This window comes from Pristiophorus japonicus, chromosome 4 (assembly GCF_044704955.1).
Source record: "Pristiophorus japonicus isolate sPriJap1 chromosome 4, sPriJap1.hap1, whole genome shotgun sequence".
NCBI classification, from domain to species: Eukaryota; Metazoa; Chordata; class Chondrichthyes; family Pristiophoridae; genus Pristiophorus; species Pristiophorus japonicus.
In genome coordinates this window covers 253,058,399-253,081,312 of record NC_091980.1, presented here as the reverse complement: position 1 = coordinate 253,081,312, position 22,914 = coordinate 253,058,399, and the positions used below count along the sequence as shown (strand labels likewise).

The following is a 22,914-nucleotide window of genomic DNA, read 5'->3' as shown; positions in this document are numbered from 1 at the left end:
GGATCCTGGACAAATTTGACTCATTATTTCAACCTGGCATTGGCATTTTCATGGGGGCCAAGGTAGTGATTCACTTAAACCCGGACGCCAGGCCAGTACACCACAAGGCCAGAGCGGTGCCGTACGTGATGCGGGAAAAGATAGAAGGCGAACTGGACTGCCTGCTGAGGGAAGGCATCATCTCGCCAGTCGAATTCAGTGACTGAGCGAGCCCGATTGTGCCGGTGCTCAAGGCGGATGGGTCAGTCAGGATATGTGGTGATTACAAGGCCACCATCAATCGGGTGTCACTCCAAGACCAGTACCCGCTACCGAGAGCGGAGGACCTCTTTGCGATGCTATCCGGTGGCAAACTTTTTTCAAAATTGGACCTGACCTCAGCTTACATGAACCAGGAGCTGGCGAGTGAGTCGAAGAAGCTGACCACCATCACGACACACAAGGGGTTGTTTGAGTACAACAGATGTCCGTTCGGGATTCGCTTGGCCGCCGCGATCTTCCAACGAAATATGGAAAGCCTCCTCAAGTCGATTCCAGGGACGGTGGTTTTTCAGGACGACATCCTCATTACGAGTTACGATACTGAAGAACACCTCCACAACCTGGAGGAGTTGCTACGCAGACTGGACCGGGTAGGGCTGCGACTGAAAAAGGCGAAGTGCGTCTTCCTAGCTCCAGAGGTAGAATTCCTGGGGATGAGGGTAGCAGCAGACGGGATCAGCCCTACTGCGTCCAAGGAGGAAGCGATCCAGTGAGCACCCAGACCCCGTAACACGACAGAGCTGCGTTCGTTCCTGGGGCTCCTGAACTATTTTGGTAACTTTCTTCCAAAATTGAGCACGCTGCTAGAGCCGCTACACGTGCTCCTACGCAAAGGTTGCGAATGGATCTTGGGGGACAGCCAGGAAAGGGCTTTTAATAGAGCACGCAATTTGTTATGTTCCAACAATCTGTTAACGCTATATGACCCATGTAAGAAACTTGTGTTAATGTGCGATGCGTCATCCTATGGTGTCGGGTGTGTGTTGCAACATGTCAATGTCAAGAGTCAGTTACAGCCGGTAGCTTATGCCTCCAGAAGTCTGTCCCAGGCAGAAAGGGGCTACGGGATGGTAGAAAAGGAGACGCTCGCATGTGTATATGCGGTAAAGAAAATGCACCAGTATCTGTTTGGCAGGAAATTTGAGCTGGAGACAGATCACAAACCCCTAATGTCCCTTTTGGCCGACAACAAGGCCATAAATGCAAACGCATCGGCCCGCATACAGAGATGGGCACTCACGTTAGCTGCCTATGACTACACAATTCGGCACAGACCGGGCACCGAAAACTGCGCCGATGCACTCAGCAGGCTCCCACTAGCCACCACTGAGGGGGCTACCGAGCATGGTGCTGAGATGGTCATGGCTGTTGAAGCTTTCGGAATCGAAGGCTCTCCCGTGACAGCCCGTCAGATTAAAGTTTGGACAAATAGAGACCCGCTATTGTCTCTAGTCAAGAAATGTGTCCTGAATGGGGACTGGGCAGCCACGTACAGGGCATGCCCTGAGGAATTTAAACCATTTCACAGGCGCAAGGATGAACACTCGATTCAGGCCGATTGCCGACTGTGGGGAAACCGAGTAGTCATGTCCCAGATGGGCAGAGAGGTGTTCATCAGAGAACTCCACAATGGGCACCCGGGCATTGTCACGATGAAGGCAATTGCCAGGTCACACGTTTGGTGGCCAGGGATAGACGCAGATCTGGAAGTTTGTGTTCACAGGTGCAACACGTGTGCCCAGCTGGGCAATGCGCCCAGGGAAGCCCCCCTTAGCCCCTGGCCATGGCCCGCCAAGCCTTGGTCACGCATCCATGTGGACTATGCAGGTCCTTTCATGGGGAAAATGTTTTGGATTGTAGTAGACGCCCACTCCAAATGGATCGAGTGTGACATTTTAAATTCAAGCACATCCTCTGCCACGGTAGAAAGTCTACGGGCAATGTTCGCCGCCCACGGTCTACCGGACGTCTTGGTCAGCGACAATGGCCCGTGCTTCACAAGCACTGAATTCCAGGACTTCATGGCAGGCAATGGAATTAACCATGTCAGAACGGCACCGTTCAAGCCGGCCTCAAATGGCCAGGCAGAACTAGCAGTGCAGATAATCAAACAGGGGATGCTCAGAATCCAAGGGGGTTCCCTACAAACCCGCTTATCACGCCTCCTGTTGGCCTATAGATCCCGACCACACTCGCTCACAGGGGTTCCACCCGCATGCTGCTAATGAAAAGGACGCTCAAAACCCGGTTATCCCTTATACATCCCACCATGAAAGAAATTGTCGAGAGCAGGCGGCAGTCACAATATGACTACCATGACAGGAATGCGAGGGCGCGATGTATTGATGTAAATGATCCTGTTTTTGTCCTCAACTACGCTGCAAGGCCCAAATGGCTCGCAGGCACTGTGGTTGCCAAAGAGGGAAATAGGACTCTGGTAGTTAAACTTACCAATGGGTAAATCTGCCGCAAACATGTGGATCAAACAAAAAGGAGGTTCAGCAACCCCATAGAAGAAGCAGAGGAAGAACACGATATAGAGTTCACTCCTCCACAGGTGACCGAATACTGGAACCAAAGGGAGGAGAGCCCAGTCACTGTGGGCAGTCTGGATAGGCCTGTGGCACCGCAAACAGCAGACACTCAGGCCAGCGCCCAACAACCGGAGCCCCAACTCAGGCGCTCTACAAGGGAGCGTAAACCACCAGAGAGACCTAACCTGTGATCTCAATAAGACTTTTGGGAGGGAGGTGATGTCATGTATTCAACCAGCATTGTAACCCATGTATAAACTGACCTAAGTTGTACACTGTGGGAACACTGACCACTAGGTGGGAGACACTCCTAACCTGGACCTTCAGGTATAAAAGGGGAAGCTCCACCCACTTCCTGCACTTGAGTGCTAAGGAATAAAGGACAGGTCACAGACTGACCTTCTCTCAAGCATGGGACTCGTGCATTTATACTGTATAGTAAGGACGTATCATTAACCAAATCGCCTTTTCCTTCGATTTCTTGTATATGCTACTCCCCGTCCAGTCTACCACTTTGTCATATGGACTGTCCGAATGTAACATTTCTCGCACCCAGTGCTCAGAAATGTTTACTTTTTCAAATACATATGAGGGTATCCTATCCTCCATCATAGGTTTTTTGTCCTTAACCCTGTCCATAATTATTGTTCTAAACCTTGAATATCCAGCCACAGTCGCCAATTCTGTAAGGGTTATTAAATGCCTAGTCCCTTGTTACACGGTTCTTTGATGTCAGGATTTATAAGAATAAAATTACACATGGCACAGGGTTTTTGGCTCAACCAAGATTCATTTGTTTTATTGAACATACACACAACCACCTCCCTAGTATAAATCACTATGATCTATGTGGGACTAACAAACTCAGAATACAAACCCCCACGAAAAGGTCATTTGCATCGACACAACTTGACAAAGTTAAACTCGTTCGCGATTTGGCTGTTACACATAGTTACCCAGACCCAAATACAAAATCCTTCTATGATTTGGCTGGAACAAAACATACAATCACCAATTCCTCGGCTGTCTTCTGAGGTTGATTGTAGGCCCTTTCCTTGGTTGTAGCTTGTGACCCGAAGACTGTCTGGCTTCTGCTGCTGTTTCTGTACAGCTGAGTTCTTGCCTTCGAAAATGGGTGGTCTTTATACCAAAAACCAACTTGCAATCTTGGAACAGATTTAACACGATGGCCGCATTAAATGTGAACTCTTGATGGCTAATTATTCCTCATCTAGAGTCATTGTCCATGATTACTGTTATAATTAAAATAACTCCAAGACTGACTACTGTAAGCTTAAATTAATGTGACCTTAGTCTCGTTAATAAAACTCCAGAGTGCCTAAGCAACATGGTAGACAACCTTTTATACTCCCTTGCACGAGGTGTGCAGGTGACCTTTGGGCCTCCAACAGTTGCGCCCTCTGGTGGCAAATCTGACACATTTACAATGTTTACATACATAACATCACTCTCCTCCTCCCCCACCGCCGCCCCCCCCCCCCCCCCAAAGTCTTTGATACAAATTATTTACAAGTTGAGACGATCCAGGGCCCTATGCTCCCTGGTTGATCGTCTGAGTTCAAACTCTGGCATGGGTGAGTTGGTTGGACCATTGCTGCATTGCAGCGCGGCTGGTCTGACAGGACTGTTGTGAATGGTGGGTTCATCCTCTTGATTGACAGCGAGGTCAATTGCTGGATGGGTGTGTGTTGGTGGATCGATGATGGTGATGTCCTCTTCAGGTTGTTCCTGGTTGTCGGTGAACCGCTGTTTGGTCTGATCCAAATACTTTCTGCATGTTTGTCCATTCAATAGTTTGACTATAAATACTCTATTCCCCTCCTTGGCCAAGACAGTGGCAGCAACCCATTTTAGGACCATGACCGTAATTCAGGACAAATGTAGGGTCGTTAACATCAATGTCACACGATACAGCCGTGCGATCGTGGTACATGTTTTGCCGGTGACGCCGGGTTTCCACCTGATCATTTAGATCTGGGTGGACTAGGGAGAGCCTGGTTTTGAGCGCTCTCTTCATTAACAATTCTGCAGGGGGAACCCCAGTGAGCGAGTGGGGTCGCGTCTGGTAGCTGAGCAGAACCCGAGATAAGCGGGTCTGCAAGGAGCCTTCCGTCACGTGTTTCAAGCTCTGCTTGATAGTTTGGACTGCCCATTCCGCTTGACCATTGGATGCTGCCTTAAATGGCTGACATGCTTAATGTCATTGCGGGTCATAAACTCGTTGAATTCCGAGCTGGTAAAACACGGTCCATTGTCACTGACAAGGATGTCGGGCAAGCCATGGGTGGCGAACATGGACCCCGGAGGCTTACAATGGTGGCAGTGGACGTGCAGGATGACATGATTACACATTCAATCCATTTAGAGTAAGCATCCACTACTACTAAGAACATCTTTCCCAGAAAGGGGCCAGCAAAATCTACGTGGATCCTGGACCACGGTTTGGATGGCCATGACCACAAACTCAGTGGAGCCTCCCTTGGTGCATTGCTCAACTGTGAGCAAATGTTAACATTGGTCTATGCATGACTCCAAATCCGAGTCAATGCCAGGCCACCAAACGTGCGACCTGGTGATAGCCTTCATCATGACTATGCCTGGGTGGATACTGTGTAGGTCGCGTAGGAACATTTCCCTGCCTTTTTTTGGCAAAACCAAGCGATTACTCCATAAGAGACAATCCGACTGGATGGACATTTCATCTTTACGTCGGTGAAACGGCTTAATTTCATCTTGACATCGGTGAAACGGCTTAATTTCATCTTGCATTTCCCCGGGAACAGCCGACCAGCTCCCATTGAGGACGCAACATTTTACTAGTGATAGCACAGGGTCCAGGCTAGTCCAGGTCCTGATCTGGCGAGCCATGACGGGTGACCCCTCGCTCTCAAAAACATCCATGACAAGAATCAAGTCCGCGGGTTGCGCCATTTCCACCCCGGTGGTGGGCAATGGTAATCGACTGAGGGCATCAGTACAGTTCTCCGTGCCTGGTCTGTGGTGGATAACATAGTCATAACATAGAAACATAGAAAATAGGTGCAGGAGTAGGCCCTTTGAGCCTGTACCACCATTCAATATGATCATGGCTGATCATGCAACTTCAGTACCCCATTCCTGCTTTCTGTCTATACCCTTTGATCCCTTTAAGGGCCACATCTAACTCCCTTTTGAATATATCTAACGAACTGGCCTCAACAACTTTCTGTGGTAGAGAATTCCACAGTTTCACAACTCTCTGAGTGAAGAGGTTTCTCCTCATCTCGGTCCTAAATGGCTTACCCCTTATCCTTAGACTGTGACCCCTGGTTCTGGACTTCCCCAACATCGGGAACATTCTTCCTGCATCTAATCTGTCCAATCCCGTCAGAATTTTATATGTTTCTATGCGATCCTCTCTCATTCTTCTAAATTCCATCGAGTATAAGCCTAGTCGATCCAGTCTTTCTTCATATGTCAGTCCTGCCATCCCGGGAATCAGTCTAGTGAACCTTCGCTGCATTCCCTCAATAGCAAAAATGTCCTTCCTCAGATTAAGAGACCAAAACTGTACACAATATTCAAGGTGTGGTCTCACCAAGGCCCTGTACAACTGCAGTAAGACCTCCCTGCTCCTATACTCAAATCCTCTAGCTATGAAGGCCAACATGCCTTTTGCCTTCTTCACCGCCTGCTGTGCCTGCATGCCAACTTTCAATGACTGATGTACCATGACACCCAGGTCTTGTTGCACCTCCCCTTTTCCTAATTTGTCACCATTCAGATAATATTCTGCCTCCCTGTTTTTGCCACCAAAGTGGATAACCTCAGATTTATCTACATTATATGCCATCTACCATGCATTTGCCCACTCACCTAACCTGTCCAAGTCACCCTGCAGCCTCTTAGCATCCTCCTCACAGCTCACACTGCCACCCAGCTTAGTGTCATCTGCAAACTTGGAGATATTACATTTAATTCCTTCATCCAAATCATTAATGTATATTGTAAGTAGCTGGGGGCCCAGCACTGAACCTTGCTTTACCCCACTAGTCACTGCCTGCTATTCTGTAAAGGATCTGTTTATTCCTACTCTTTCCTTCCTGTCTACCAACCAGTTCTCTATCCACGTCAATACATTACCCTCAATACCATGTACTTTAATTTTGCACACTAATCTCTTGTGTGGGATCTTGTCAAAAGCCTTTTGAAAGTCCAAATATACCACATCCACTGGTTCTTCCTTGTCCACTCTACCTAGTTACATCCTCAAAAAATTCTAGAAGATTTGTCAAGCATGATTTCCCTTTCATAAATCCATGCTGACTTAGACCGATCCTCTCACTGCTTTCCAAATGTGCTGCTATTACGTCTTTATTAATTGATTCCAACATTTTCCCCACTACCGATGTCAGGCTAACCGGTCTATCTCCCTCCCTCCCTCCTTTTTTAAAAAGTGGTGTTACATTAGCTACCCTCCAATCCATAGGTACTGATCCAGAATCTATAGAATGTTGGAAAATGACCACCAATCCGTCCACTATTTCTAGGACCACTTCCTTAAGTACTCTGGGATGCAGACTATCAGGTCCTGGGGATTTATCGGCCTTCAATCCCATCAATTTCCCGAACACAATTTCCTGACTAATAAGGATTTCCTTCAATTCCTCCTTCTCGCTAGATCCTCAGTCCCCTAGTATTTCCGGAAGGTTATTTGTGTCTTCTTTAGTGAAGACAGAACCAAAGTCTTTGTTCAATTGGTCTCCCATTTCTTTGTTCCCCATTATAAATTCACCTAAATCTGACAGCAAGTGACCTACATTTGTCTTCACTAATCATTTTCTCTTCACATATCTATAGAAGCTTTTGCAGTCAGTTTTTATGTTCCCTGCAAGCTTACTCTCATACTCTATTTTCCCCCTCCTAATTAAACCCTTTGTCCTCCTCTGCTGAATTCTAAATTTATACCAGTCCTCAGGTTTTCTGCTTTTTCTGGCCAATTTATATGCCTCTCCCTTGGATTTAACACTATCCCTAATTTCTCTTGTTAGTCACAGTTGAGCCACCTTCCCCATTTTATTTTTATGCCAGACAGGGATGTACAATTGTTGAAGTTCATCCAAGTGTTCTTTAAATGTCTGCCATTGCCTATCCGCCGTCAGCCCTTTAAGTATTATTCGCCAGTCTATCCTAGCCAATTCACGTATCATACCATCGAAGTTACCTTTCTTTAAGTTCAGGACCCTAGTTTCTGAATTAACAATGTCACTCTCCATCTTAATGAAGAATTCTACCATATTATAGCCACTCTACCCCAAGGGGCCTCGCACAACAAGATTGCTAATTAATCTTCTCTCATTACACAAGACCTAGTCTAGGATGGCCTGCTCTCTAGTTGGTTCCTCGACATATTGGTCTAGAAAACCATCCCTTATACACTCCAGGAAATCCTCCTCCACCGTGTTGCTACCAGTTTGGTTAGCCCAATCTATATGTAGATTAAAGTCACTCATGATAACTGGTGTAGCTTTATTGCACGAATCCCTAATTTCCTGTTTGATGCCATCCTCAACCTCACTACTATTGTTTGGTGGTCTGTACACAACTCCCACTAGCGTTTTCTGCCCTTTGGTGTTCCGCAGCTCTACCCATACAGATTCGACATCATCCAAGCTAATGTCCTTCCTTACTATTGCGTTAATCTCCTCTTTAACCAGCAACGCTACCCCACATCCTTTTCCTTTCTGTCTATCCTTCCTGAATATTGAATACCCCTGGATGTTGAGTTCCCAGCCTTGGTCACCCTGGAGCCATGTGTCCGTATTCTGTAAGCGGGCAATGTTAGTGCCCATCTTTAGATGCAGGACAAAGCATTGGTGTTTATACCTTTGCTTTCTGAAAACAGCAAAATGAGCGGTTTGTGGTCGGTTGCAAACTCGAACCGGAGTCCAAATAGGTATTGGTGCATTTTCTTAACCCCGTATACGCATGCTAACACCTCTTTCTCGACCATTCTGTCGGCTCTTTCAGCCTCAAATAGACTTCTAGACACATATGCAACTGGTTGCAGTTTGCCTGATATATTGGTTTGCTGTACCACACACCCGACCCCATATGAAAATGCATCACAAGCTAGTACTAAACGTTTACACAATACAAGTAATTTGTTAGAACATAGCAGGTTTCTGGCCTTCTCAAAGGCAGTCGCTTCAGATTTACCCCAAACCAGTCATCACCCTTACGTAGCAACATGTGCAATGATCCCAGCAAGGTGCTCAACCCAGGTAGAAAGTTACCAAAATAGTTGAGGAGTCCCAGAAACGAATGCAGCTCTGTCACATTCTGTGGTCTGGGTGCATTCTTGATGGCCTCTGTCTTTGAGTCCGTGGGTCTGATGCCGTCTCCCGCAATCCTTCTCCCTAAAAATTCAACCTCTGGTGCCAGGAAAACACACTTGGGGCATTTCAGCCTGAATCCCACTCTGTCTAGTCGGCTTAGAACCTCTTCCAGGTTGTGCAGGTGTTCGATGGTGTAACGACCAGTGATAAGGATGTCGTCTTGAAACACCACGGTGCGCGGAACCGATTTCAGCAGACTCTCCATGTTCCTCTGGAAGCAGCCAAGCGTATCCCAAAAGGGCATCAGTGGTATATAAACAGTCCTTTGTGCGTGTTGATACACGTCAATCTTTTCGAAGATTCAGCCAGCTCCTGTGTCATGTAAGCGGAGGTTAGATCCAATTTGGTGAACGACTTCCCCCCTGCTACCGTTGCGAACAGATCATCCGCCTTGGGTAGTGGATACTGATCTTGTAACAAGACTCGGTTGATTGTTACCTTGTAGTCTCCGCAGATTCTGACCGTGCCATCACTTTTCAACACCAGAACAATTGGGCTGGCCCACTCGTTGAACTCAACTGGCGATATGAGTCCCTCTCATTGAAGTGTGTCCAGTTCGATCTCGACTTTCTCCCTCATCATATATGGAACCGCTCGAGCCTTGTGATGAACAGGCCGAGCATCAGGGACTAGATGGATCTGCACCTTGGCACCTGTGAAGTTCCCGATGCTTGGTTCAAATAGCGACGGAAATTTGCTCAGCACTTGAGTGCACGAGGCGTCATTCACCAAAGATAGTGCTTTGATATCATCCCAGTTCCATTGAATCTTTCCTCGCCAGCTTCTGCCAAACAGCATTGGGCCATCACCTGGTACAATCCACAGCTTCATCGTACGATATCTTCACTGCTGCACTGCCAATGACTGGTATGAGCACTTTGATGTAAGTGCGCAGCTTTGTATGAATCGGGCTTAGTTTTGGCCTTTGTGCCTTGTTGCCCCACAGTTTCTCAAAAGCCATCTGGCTCATAATTGACTGACTCGCCTCCGTGTCCATCTCCATGGAAACTGGAATGCCATTTAATTTGACTTTCAGCATTATAGGAGGGCTCTTGGTGAAGGTGTGTACCCCATACACTTCTCCTTCGGCCTCGGGTTGAGTTGCCTCTCTTACTCGTTCTGCGTGATCTGCTTCGGATCGACCATCTGCCAATTCTGCCGACTCTGCTGGAGGTGCCCAATTGTTTCGCAACCTTTGCACACGTAGTGCTTGAATCGACATTGATGGGCTCTATGATTACCCCCGCAGTGCCAACATGGTGTTACTGGATTCACGCCCCACGGCGGACTCTGAGTCATCCTAGGTCTTGCAGCTGCAGACGTATAGGCCCTGTCATGTACAGTTCTGCCTGCTAATGGCATTATTTTATGCACAGTACTTGCCGGTGAGCTTCGATGCTGAGAAGATATCAGTTTAGTATTATCGTTTGTGGACTTGAAAGCCTGGGCTAGTGTGATGGCCTTGTTCAGGTCTGGGGATTCGGCAGATAGCAGCTTGCAAAGAATGACCTCGTGGCTGATTCCAAGCACGAAAAAGTCCCGCAGCATTTCCCCCAACTATCCAGCAAAATCGCACGGTCCCGCAAGGCGTCTTAGGTCAACGATGTAACTCGCCACATCCTGGCCCTCGAAGCGATGGTGCGTATAGAAGCAATATCTGGCCATTAAGATACTCTCCTTCGGCTTGAGGTGTTCCCGAACCAGCATACACAACTCTGCATATGTATTTTCTGTTGGTTTCGTCGGTGCTAGCAGATGCTTGATGAGGCCGTATGTTGTAGACCCACAAACGGTGAGGAGAATCGCCCTGCGCTTGATCGCTTTATCGTCCACATCCAGCTCGTTGGCCACAAAGTACTGGTTGAGACGTTCAACGAAGGCTTCCCAATCATCACCCTCTCCAAATCGCTCAAGAATACCAACAGTAGTCATAACCGCGTGAAAGTTCGTGATCTGTTACTCTTCGCCAATTGTTATGTTTAGAATAACTCCACAAGACTGAGTACTGTAAGCTTAAACTGATGTGACCTTAGTCTCTTTAATAAAACTCCAGAGTGCCATAGCAGCATGGCAGACAACCTTTTAAACTTGCTTGCATGAGGTGTGCAGGTGATCCTTGGGCCACCAACAGGTGTGCCCTCTGGTGGCAAGTCTTACAGTTATGTTTACATACATAACAGTTACCTTGGTCCCTGCCTGTCTGTAGGGTGAGATCCGTTACAAAGTAACCTTCCCAAGGTGAATTAATTGTGGGTTTCTAGTAGCATTCATATCCAAATGGCTCAGGGTACGGTCCATTGTCTCGGCCTACCCTGATACCAGCCTTTCTGGAGCCACAGTCCAGGGTATGTTTTTTAAACAATGTAACCCCTTAAGGTAAATGAATATATGTATGTTCCTGTATCTTTTCAGACAGGAAACCATTGAAGGTGTGAATGTCTCTCTTCTGTTGCCATTGTCTGGTGATTTAAGTCGATGGCAGATATCCTGCATCATAGTCCTTCATGATGTCTGATGGTTTGGCTGCAATAAGAACATAAGAAATAGGAACAGGAGTAGGCCACCTGGCCCCTCGAGCCTGCTCTATCATTTAATAAGATCATGGCTGATCTGATTATGGACTCAGCTCCACTTCCCTGCCCGCTCCCCATAACCCTTTATTCCCTTATCGCTCAAAAATCTGTCTAGCTGACCCACCCTCCACAGCTCTCAGGGGCAGAGAATTCCATAGATTTGCAACCCTCAGAGAAGAAATTCCTCCTCATTTCAGTTGGGCGACCCCTTATTCTGAGACTATGTCCCCTAGTTTTAGTTTCCCCTATGAGTGGAAATATCCTCTCTGCATCCACCATGTGGAGCCCCCTCAATATCTTATATGTTTCAATAAGATCACATTCTTCTGAACTCCAATGTGTATAGGCCTAACCTACTCAACTTATCTTCATAAATCAACCCCCTCATCTCTGGAATCAACCTCGTGAACCTTCTCTGAACAGCTTCCAATGCAAGTATATCTTTCCTTAATTATGAAGACCAAAACTGTACGCAGTACTCCCGGTGTGGCCTCACCAATACCCTGTACAGTTGTAGCAGGACTTCTTCGCTTTTATACTCTCCGCCTTGCAATAAAGGCCATCATTTCATTTGCCTTCCTGATTACTTGCTGCACCTGCATACTAACTTTGTGTTTCATGCACAAGGACCCCCAGGCCCCTCTGTACTGCAGCACTTTGTAATTTTTTCTCCATTTAAATTATAATTTGCTTTTCTATTTTTTCTGTCAAAGTGGATAACATCACATTTTCCCACATTATGCTGCATCTGCCAATGTTTTGCCTACTCACTTAGCCTGTCTATATTCCTTTGCAAATTTTTTGTATCCTCCTCACAATTTGCTTTCTCACCCATCTTTGTATCATCAGCAAACTTGGCTACATTACACTCAGTCCCTTCATCCAAGTCATTAATAAACATTGTAAATAATTGATGCGAATGTAAGAATTACCCCTTTCCTGCCCAGCTCTTTTTGCAAGCGCTGATGCAGTTCTGACTTTTAATATTCAATAGTCCAATTTTTACTATTGGGGGGGAGGAATGGAACCTACAATTATCACATATCCATCTCACTAATCACCCATCACACTCACCCTGATCCTTGTTTATTCATACCAACTAGCAACACACAAGAATAGCCATTTGGGTGCTTTAAGTAATGTTTATGTAAAGTTTCTGTTAAATGTGGTGTCAAACATAAAATTCTTTATGTTCAGCACTTTCTGTGCTTGTACAGATTTGTGTGCATCTTTGCAAATGACTTAGTGAGTTGCAGTGAATGGTGAGATATAACAATACCCCCTAGAATGGTGATGAGTGTGGAAGGAATGGCTTGGTCATTGTAGGGATGCTTTATGGTGTTGGTGTGGGGTGGTGCCAACCTGGTGCATCATGTGATAGCGATATGGGGGTACAGCGTAAATTTATGTAAATCTGGTCATGATGAGGCCATCCCTGGCCTCCTGAGCAGCACTGTGCTTGGGTGCTGATGCCCTGTGTCCTGTGCAGCATCAGGTGATTGCAGACAAGGTTGGTATTGTTGGTGCTGCTGGTGTGCTTGGTGCTGGGGCTCATCGTGGTTCGATTCTGAGGACCAAGGTGTGTCACTAAAAACAGCACCCATGCTAATGAAATAGATAGCATGTGAAGTATACATTCTGGCAATGAGAGAGTTCTTCCAATGAGGCGACACTGGATGGAGACTTTTCTTGAAACATGCAGCCTGTAAAATCTACGCTGAAACTGAATTGAGCAACAGTTTCTGCCTGAGAAATGTGATCATCTGTCAGGTGGGAGCTTTTCTTGTTCATTTCATGCTGTCAAGTAATCAGCTGGAACAATGGCCACGGAACTCTGCCTCAGGTTGACAGACGTGGTTCCTGAGCTGCGTGAATCCCATGGCCATGCAGAGAAATTTAAAAAGTTATTGAAAAAAGGCTCTTAAGTGCCTGTAAACTATCTGATAATCATCTCAATTGGGTCCCTTGCCACTGCCAGTTTGGTCAGCTCCATGATGACAGAGGCACCTGGGGGAAAGGTGCGTGGGAGCAAGATGACAGCAGGTTCCCGACCCGCTGTCAAAAATAACAACTTTTCCACCAATCGTGCCCACTACCACCCTGGAAAATTCCGGCCATGGTCTTTGCTTCATGCACTAATTCTGGTAGTGCATTCCACACCTTCACAACCCTCTCTAAAAATGTTTCTCCTTTCTGTCCTAAATCTATTACATTTAATATGATCTCTATGCCCCCATTGTTCTCAATCATTGGAAGCAGTCTGTTTCTAGCTACCCTGTCCCATCCCTTTACAATGTTAAATATTTCTATCAAATCACCCCTTAATCTCAAGCAAATGCATACTGTGGATGCTGGCAGAAAGACTGAGGAACATCCTCTCTACTGTAACCACATACTGTAGTTCCAACATAATATGTACACCAGGTGGCACTCTCTATTGGCCAAATTTCAGATGGAGCAACTAGTTTAGTTTGGAGTATCTTAGAAATCGTAATTCTTGGCATTTAGTTTGATCCAGTTATAGTGAGTTAGTTTAGTTTTGTTTTAGTTCAGTTTTTTTCCCACAAGTGGGTGTGTCCAGCCACTTAGGCCTGTTTTGCAAGTTGAGGCAGTGAAAACTTACTCCAAAATAACTTAGAATGGAGTCAGTGTCCACTTTTGTAAGTTCTGAAAAACCTTGCCGAGAGTTAAGTTCAGTGCAGGCACAGCCAGAGACGGGGGGGGGGGGGGCAAGCATTTAAAGCACTAAGTACTAAACAAAGCAGTACATTTAAAGCACCAAGCACTAAACGAAGCACAAAAAGTAATAAGCAATTAATTACAAATAAAAAAAAATAGAAGGAGCCCGGCACTAAAGCACCAAGACCAAAGTAATAAGCAACCAATCAATGACAAATAAAAAATAGAAGTCCTACCTTTTATATGAAGGGAAGGTGTTTCTGTCAGCCTCTCTCTGTGTTTCTGTCCATGTCTCTCTGTGTCTCTGTCATTGTCTCTCTGTATTTCTGACAGGTGGAGAGGGGGGGAGGGGGGGGGATGGGGGGGAGGGGGGGGGATGTGGAGAGGGCGGGGGATGTGGAGAGGGGTGGAGAGGACGGGGGATGTGGAGAGGGGGAGGAGGGAGGGGGAGAGGTGAGAGGTGGAGGGAGGAGGGGAGAGGTGGAGGGTGGTGAGGGAAGGTGGTGAGTGAGGGTGTGAGGAGGGGGGGGCGAGGAGGGGGGAGGTAGCGGGTGGGGGAGGAGGGGGGAAGGAGGGGGGAGGTAGCGGGTGGGGGAGGTAGCGGGTGGTGGAGGAGGGGGGAGGGGGGAGGTAGCGGGTGGGGGAGGAGGGGGGAGTTGGAGGAGGGGGGAGGTGGGCTGAGGAGGAGAGAGGAGGAGGGGAGGGGGAGGAGGAAAGGGTGGGGGGAGGAGGATAGGGTGGGGGAAGGGGTGGAGGGGGAAGGGGTGGAGGGGGAAGGGGGGAGGAGGAAAGGGAGGGGGAGGGGGAGGAGGAAAGGGTGGGTGGAGGGGTAGAGAGGGGAGGGGGGAGGAGGAAAGGGTGGGGGAAGGGGTAGAGAGGGGAGGGGGGAGGAGGGATGAGGGAGAGAGAGGGTGGAGGGGGAGGAGGGATGAGGGGGAGAGAAGGTGGAGGGGGGAGGAGGGATGAGGGGGAGAGAGGGATGAGGGGGAGAGAGGGTGGAGGGAGGGGGAGGCAGAAGGTGGGTGAGGAGTTGAGGGGGAGAGAGGGGGGAGAGAGGGGGAGGTGGAGTTGAGGGGGAGAGAGGGGGGAGAGAGGGGGAGGTGGGGTTGGGGGGAGGAGAGGAGGAGAGGAGGGGAGGGGCTGAGGTGGGGGGAGGAGGGGAGGAGAGGAGGAGGAAGAGGAGGGGAGGAGAGGGGCTGAGGTGGGAGGAGGGGAGGAGGAGGAGGGGAGGGGCTGAGGGGGAGAGGGGGGAGGGGGAGGTGGATGGGGCTGAGGGAGGGGCTGAACGAGAGTGAGGGGGAGGAGGGAGCTGGGAGGAGGAAGGGGAGGTGGAGGGGCTGAATGAGAGTGAGGAGGAGGAGGTGGAAGGGGGAGGTGGAGGGGCTGAACAAGAGTGAGGAGTTTGAGGAGGGAGGTGGAAGAAGGTGGGGGGAGGAGGAGGTGGAGGGGCTGAACAAGAGTGAGGGGGTTGAGGAGGGGGAGGAGGAGGGAAGGGGAGGGGATGGGGGGGAGGAGGAGGAGGAGGGGGGAGGTGGAGGGGCTGAACAAGAGTGAGAAGGTTGAGGAGGGAGGTGGAGGGGGATAGGAGGGGGAGGAAGAGGGGAGGGGGTGGGGGGAGGAGGGGGGGAGGAAGAGAGGAGGGGGGGGAGGGGAGGGGGAGGGGGTGGAGGAGGAGGGGGGTGGAGGGAGGGGAAGGGTGAGGAGGAGGAGGGCGGATGGGGGGGGAGTGGGAGGAGGAGGGAGAGTGGAGGGGAGGAGGAAGGAGGAGGAGGAGGGAGGTTGGAGGGGAGGGAGGGAGGAGAAGGGAGGGTGGAGGGGAGGAGGAGGAGGAGAAGGGTGGGTGGAGGGGAGGAAGAGGGAGGGTGAGATGGAGGGGCTGAACGGGAGGGAGGGGGAGGGGTAGGAGGGGCTGAACAGGAGGGAGGAGGGAGGGGGTGGAGGAGGAGTTGCTGGAGGGGCTGAACTGGAGGGGGGGGTTAAACGGGAGGGAGGGGGGAGGAGGAGGTGGAGGGGCTGAACGGAAGGGTGGGGGGAGGAGAGGGGGGAGGAGAAGGGGGTGGAGGGGCTGAATGGGAGGGAGGAGGGGGAGGAGGGCGTGGACTGGCTGAACAGTGTGGGAAGGGGAAGGAGTGGGAAGGAGGAGGGAGGAGGGGGTGGAGGGACTGAACGGGAGGTGGGGTGGTGGAGAGGCTGAACGGAAGGGAAGGGGATGCTGGAGCGGCTGAACTGGAGGGGGGGCTGAACGGGAGCGAGGCGGGGAGGCTGAACACGGGGGTGGGGACTGAATGGGAGGCTGAATGCGGGGGGGTGAACGGAGGCTGAACGAACGAAGAGGGGGGGTGAAGCAAAGTAATTTGGACTTGATACTGATGCAAAATCACCTCAACACTTGTTTTAAGTTAAAGATCCGAATCTTTCTGCAAAGTCTGAAAAACAGTTGGACCTACACATTTTCAAACCTGCATCATTCCAAGTGAGCCTTCACCAGATGTGTGAACGTTTTTTAATGAATCTTGGCAGCCTCTTCAGGTAACACTCCAACCGAAACCTCGATATGAGGTGACAAGAATATTCGGCGTCAGCTTTTAGTAAAGATATTCAGTGCTCATTAGGGCCCCTCCCACACAGCCTGCAGAGCGTCTGGCTGCGAGGAACTACTGCACATACGCGCACACTCTAGTGCGCATGTGCAGAGGTCCCGGCACTGTTTTCAGCGCTGGGACCTGGCTCCGCCCCCCACCCTTTGTGTTGTGCTATGCCGAGGCCGAAGACGTCCTGAGCAGCTCGGAGAATTAGAAGGTAAGTTTTCGGCGCCCTTTTTATTCTAGAAAATCGTGCAACTAATGGAGGTGCGCTGTTTTTACAGGGGCAGAAACTTGGACCCTATAACATAGAGTACCACCATAACATATAACAGAGTGCCACCATTTAAAGCTTTTTGTTACATTCCACATTTCATTCTCCATATCCAACAACTGTTCTCCCATTTATGGTCATTAATATCTTTATCTCCTTCCCCACCACAGGGAATACATAGAGACTCTTAAGCAGGACAATGCTGTACATGCCAACAAAGTAGATAAGACATTGAGTGACGTTGTACAAGAACTCAATAAAATTCTCTCGGATGATATTCTGCTTCAGGTGAAGGTATGTTGGGGAGCAGTGTTCTCAAATAATTTATACATCAATTATATGCTACTGTACTGGAAATTTTATTTTCTAGCCTTGTTTTAAGAAGCTCATGACAAAGAAATGGCTGTCCAATAGTGAAGATTTTGATCAGATAATAAGCACAGCTGAAAAGTATTGTGAAGAGTTCAAGAAAATGAAACCAGCCAATTGCCAGGTACACTGCTTATAGTTCAAATATCAAACAGTTCAATTATTAAATATTGTAAAAAGAATGATTATAAGTAACTGAAAATTAATTATCTCTGTTTAAATAAAAGGTCCTGACATCTGATGTCCACTATCAGTTTGTTAGAGAATACATTACACAAATCATGAAACAGCGCATTAACTGCAAATCATCTCGAAAGCGTGACTCAGCAGCAAATAAGATAAGAGAAGAATTGGAAACAATATATAAGCTGTATGAAGAACTTGTAAGTAATATAAAATATTTCATGTTTGTATTTGTTTTTAACAGTATTTCCAGCAAGTTTTTATGCACCACTTGGCACACCTCAGTCCTAACTTCCCCTGGTGTGCCAAAGCTGCCCTCAAACACGACTCCTCCACTTTGTGCAGCCTAGTTCATGTCTCATATTTGTGTTTTCTTTAAAAAGTGCACCTTCCTCCAGACTTCCTGCCAGTCATAAAAATAGCAGTGACCTTGTCTGTCATATATTAATGTGCTTTGCATCTTCTTTGCATACTGAAGGCGATTACGTCATTGCCGTGCACGCCGACCCCACATTGATCCCTTTGTGCCCCACAGGGGAAATTGCCCCCCGGGAAAGAAATCTGCTATCCTTACCAGGTCTGGCCTATACGTGACTCCAGACCCACAGCAATGTGGTTGACTATTAATTGCCCTCTGAAATGGCCGAGCAAGCCACTTGATTGTGCCAAACTGCTACAACAAACTCAGTACTGTGGGAGTTACCTCTTACCTCTTTCCTTATCTAAAATGACCTTGCATTGTTCCACTACTGTGTGTAGAAGCAGCAAAATCTCATTTCTTTCAGACATTTTCTTAAACAATGGCTCACTATACAGCTTCATTACCAAAGTTTGATATTTGTAGTGGTCAAGTGCTTCATTAGTCACTTGAGTAGCTTAAATTGACCATTATTGAAGGTGCATCATGATGCCAATATTTTTGCTGCTAATGAAATCACATTCTCACAAATTGTATATTTGAAAGCCATGTATATGACCTCCACCCCATTTCATTCATTTGAAAAACAGGCGCTCTCATGTTTTTAGCAAAAATAGGAATGATGGGCATATAGCCTAGCCTATATCTAGTTCATATATCTACTATTCCTTCGAATCTCTAACCTTATTAGAGATTTGCTCAATTTGTATTTCTAATTGTTCCTTTAATTTTTGATATCAATGGAGCCCTAAATTTAGCAAAATGCTGATGAAAGGCAGTGGTTTACAAACACTTTTGCTTGCAGATCCCCTGAAAATATTAACACAGTTCCAGGAATCCCTTGCCAATGTTGACACTCCCAAAGGCATCCATCTGAAATTCCAAAAAACCGTGTCAAACAATTAAAGGAAAACATATATCATTTAGATTTTGTGTTTAGAATACAGTAACAGAAATACATTGTTAGGAAATAAACAAGTGTCTAGCATTGTTAGGAAGGAAACAAGTATAAAACTATACAGGAAGCTGATGATGGACTAATAGAAATCTTTTGACCTCCAAGATACCTTCATAGATTCCCTAAGATTCAGAGAGGACTCCAGTTTGAAAATTTCTGATGTAAAGAGTATTTTAGTAACATTCCCAGTGCAGTTATAAGGCCATTTTTCTTCCTGACAAAGAATGATTTGTGTCACAAAGGAAAAGCTTTACTATCAGTTATTCTGGGGGCATCTCAAAATGGCTGTTACAAGCAGGCTCAGATTGATTTGTGGATGAAGAATGGGGTAAACCAGAGATATGTGATATAGAGGGTTAAGTAAGGTTTATATATAAAGGGCTGGAAATTCAGTTGAAGGTTTTTTAAGGCGTTGATGTTGGGCGGGCACTAAATTTAGCCCTAGAAAATGGTTTGCGACGGCAGCCAAAAAATTCAGTGGTGGCGCCCTGACAGTAGAGCTAAGGGAGGTGTTCCACACTTCTCTTAGGGCACTAGGCTGGGTGAGCAACTGAATCTCCCTTGCTGAAAAGCCAGCTTCATAGCACCCGAAGAGCAGCCTCCTTGCAAAAAAAAAGAAAAAAATACACAAAAAAACATTCCCTATACATTACTCACCCCAAATAAAGTTAAATTGCAAAAAAAAAGAAAACTATCAATCACACTTACCTCATGCAGTCAATCCTTCCCTTACCGCCCCGGGAAAGCTCTGCATGCCAGCTTTCTCTGACGGTGTCACTACGGGATGCTACGGGTGCAGCACAAACTAAATGTTGCATCTGTGTCAATACCGGGGACGTTGTACACCGGCACAATGCTCCCGGATCATACTCCTCAGCACCACCGGTACCGGCACACTGAATTTGCCGAGCGGCACGAATGCTAGCACTCGCGGCGGCAAACCCTTTAGAGCCCCTGTTCCGCCCTTCGCAAGGGGCGCTGTCCAAACTAATTTCTAGCCCAACAAGTCTATCTAAGGGCAATTTATGTGGATAGGTTTATTTAATCTGTCTTCTCATTTTTAAGATACTGACAGTAGTACTATTTTAATTATAACAGCAACTTGGGAGACTTGCCATGACTTCAGAGTAAAATAGCATGTTTTGAAAATGGTTTCATAGACTATAAAGCATAGTAATCAATTACCAATTACTGGTAAAACTTCGTTCTAAAAATATAGTTGGTCATCGTGTTGACTCAAAAATGTATAAATTACTAGCTTGTAAGTTTTAGGATCATCAGTAGCTGGGTGATGGAAGGTAAATAAAAACTTGCTTATAAAATACATCAGTACAAGTAATGGATTTTAATTAGTCGATGTGTGAACTAAATCTTTTTGTTTTCTAGGGCAGTACTGCATCATGGCTTTTTCCAGCAACTCAACATTTATCTGATTTTATTGGTACAAGCAAAGATGAACTTGAGGCAAAACTGAACGCATTATATGTGGACTATCCAGATATCGGGTAAATTGATTTTTCTTAGTACTAAACCATTTATCTAGATATGCTTTTAACTCTTGCTAGGGGTAATTTTTTTTTATCTTTAGCTCACCCAACACAAATTTGTGTGCTGGAAGTGTATTTTTGAGAATTTGGGCACATGTTTGATTCATGGACCTTGGATTGACCCTCCATTAATTTTAAACCATAGAGTTCATTAAATGAATTACTTATTAGCAAACATGATCATAAATAAGCACATGGTGAGGTAATTTTCATATTGTCTGCTCCCTATCCTGTGTTTATGACCACTGCACGGCTCGCTTAATCTCTGCCATGTAGCCTGAACTTGCTTTGTGTCTATTCACGCGTGTGTTTCGGCTGCTGCTCTGAACTTGAGCCTAGTGCTTCTTTCTCTCTCTATTTTAGGCCTTCATTTGACTGTGTCTCCTCTCGCTCTCCCTTATCATTACTCGTCCATTCCCTCTTTCAGCTCTCCACATCTCAGGTATTCGCTCTACCCAATCCCTACCCCAACTGATCACGGCACTTCAGCTTCATTATCACCTGCTGCCATACTAGGCTTGAATCCCCATTGAACAGTTACCCTTTGTACCTCGATAAATGAAGCTTTAGCCAAACTCTTAAAGTGGATTTTGCTTGTTTGCCATAGTTTATGTCCCAGATTCTTCTAATATTTGTTGTTTCCTTGAATTTACAGTGAAGAACATGTTTTAGCCCTTCTTTATTTCCGTGGGATCTCAAGAGGGAGAAAAAAAAGCAACTTAATTAAGCATTTCAAACAACTGGAGAAAGGTTCAGAAGACCCAATAACAGCCCACCCTTCTCTTTTTGCAGAAATTGTTGTCACTGGACCAGTGAACTGCATTCCTTCACTTATTTGATCTTAAGTTTATGGATTATAATTTTGACTTTAACAGCTGTATCTTAAATGTTCAAGCATCCTTGGGCATAATGTAGTATCGTTAGAAGATATCTTCAATGTATAATGGCTATGAAAAAAATAAATGCTGGTATCAATTGCAAAGTAATACAATTCTAAAATTGTTAAAACTTAGAAAATCCCTTAATATGCCCATTGCGCACTTCTATTTAATATTGGTCCTAAACCCCTGATTTCATCAAGGTATCTAATTATTGCATTGAGAGTGTCCATATGTACTGATAACAGTCATTTTTGACAAAAAGCAGCATTTAAATAATTGAAACCATGAGATTCCATCAGTATTGACTAATGAATTAAGATAGGTAGCAGAAAAAAGCTTCTCAGTGAAATACAAAGCCATTCCAGTGTCTACAGGGGAAGATCCAAACAAAATTAAAGCCATGCACTGGTTATGTTCTGTTTTTGCCCAGGTTCCCCAAGGGTTCTTGAAACACTTCTTCCAAAATGAATTTGCCTCAAATCTTTTTCAGATCAGGAGATTCCAAAAGTATGAAGGCAGAGTTGGCTAAAGTGGACTGGGAAAATAGATTAAAGTGTAAGATGGTTGATAAGCAGTGGCAGACATTTAAGGAGATATTTCATAACTTTCAACAAAAATATATTCCAGTGAGAAAGAAAGACTTTTAAGAGAAGGGAGAACCATCCATGGCTAACTATGGAAGTAAAGGATGGTATCAAATTAAAAACAATGGCATACAAAGTGGCCAAGATTAGTGGAAGGCCAGAGGATTGGGAAACTTTTTTAAAAATAGCAAAGGACAACTAAAAAAAAAATAAGAGTGAAGACAGATTATGAAAGTAAACTAGCAAGAAACATAAAAACAGTAAGAGTTTCTACAGGTATATAAAAAGGAAGAGAGTAGCTAAAGTAAACATTGGTTCCTTAGAGGATGAGACTGGAGAATTAATAATGGAAAATAGGGAAATGGCAGAGACTTTGAACAAATATTTTGTATCGGTCTTCATGGTAGAAGACACTAAAAACATCCGAATAATGAATAATCAAGGGGCTATAGGGAGGGAGGAAATTAAAACAATAACTATCACTAAAGAAAAAGTATTCGGTAAAATAATGGGACTAACAGTGGACAAGTCCCCTGGACCTGATGGCTTGCAAGAAGAGGCTGCAGAGATAGTGGATGCAATGGTTGTAATCTACCAAAATTCCCTGGATTCTGGTGAATTGGAAAACCGCAAATGTAACACCCTTATTTAAAAAAGGAGGCAGAGAGAAAGCATGAAACTATAGACCAGTTAGCTTAACATCTGTTGTTAGGAAAATGCTGGAGTCCATTATTGAGGAAGCAGTAGCAGGACATTTGGAAAAGCATAATACAGTCAAGCGGAGTCAGCATGGTTTTATGAAAGAGAAATCATGTTTGACAAATATGCTGGAATTCTTTGAGGATGTAACGAGCAGGGTGGATAAGGGGGATCCAGTGGATGTGGTGTATTT

General features: G+C 46.2%; 1 protein-coding gene across 1 annotated transcript in view; it reads left to right on the top strand.

Moving 5' to 3' along the window:
- LOC139262771 (exocyst complex component 3-like) overlaps positions 1–21,396 on the top strand; it is a 259,308-nt gene extending 237,912 nt beyond the window's left edge. Inside the window, exons 9-13 of the mRNA XM_070877921.1 lie at positions 17,253–17,376; positions 17,453–17,575; positions 17,679–17,834; positions 20,397–20,515; positions 21,213–21,396. Coding sequence (XP_070734022.1) covers positions 17,253–17,376; positions 17,453–17,575; positions 17,679–17,834; positions 20,397–20,515; positions 21,213–21,396 — 706 coding nt within the window. The remainder of the gene's footprint in view (positions 1–17,252; positions 17,377–17,452; positions 17,576–17,678; positions 17,835–20,396; positions 20,516–21,212) is intronic.
- The last annotated feature ends 1,518 nt before the right edge of the window (positions 21,397–22,914 follow it).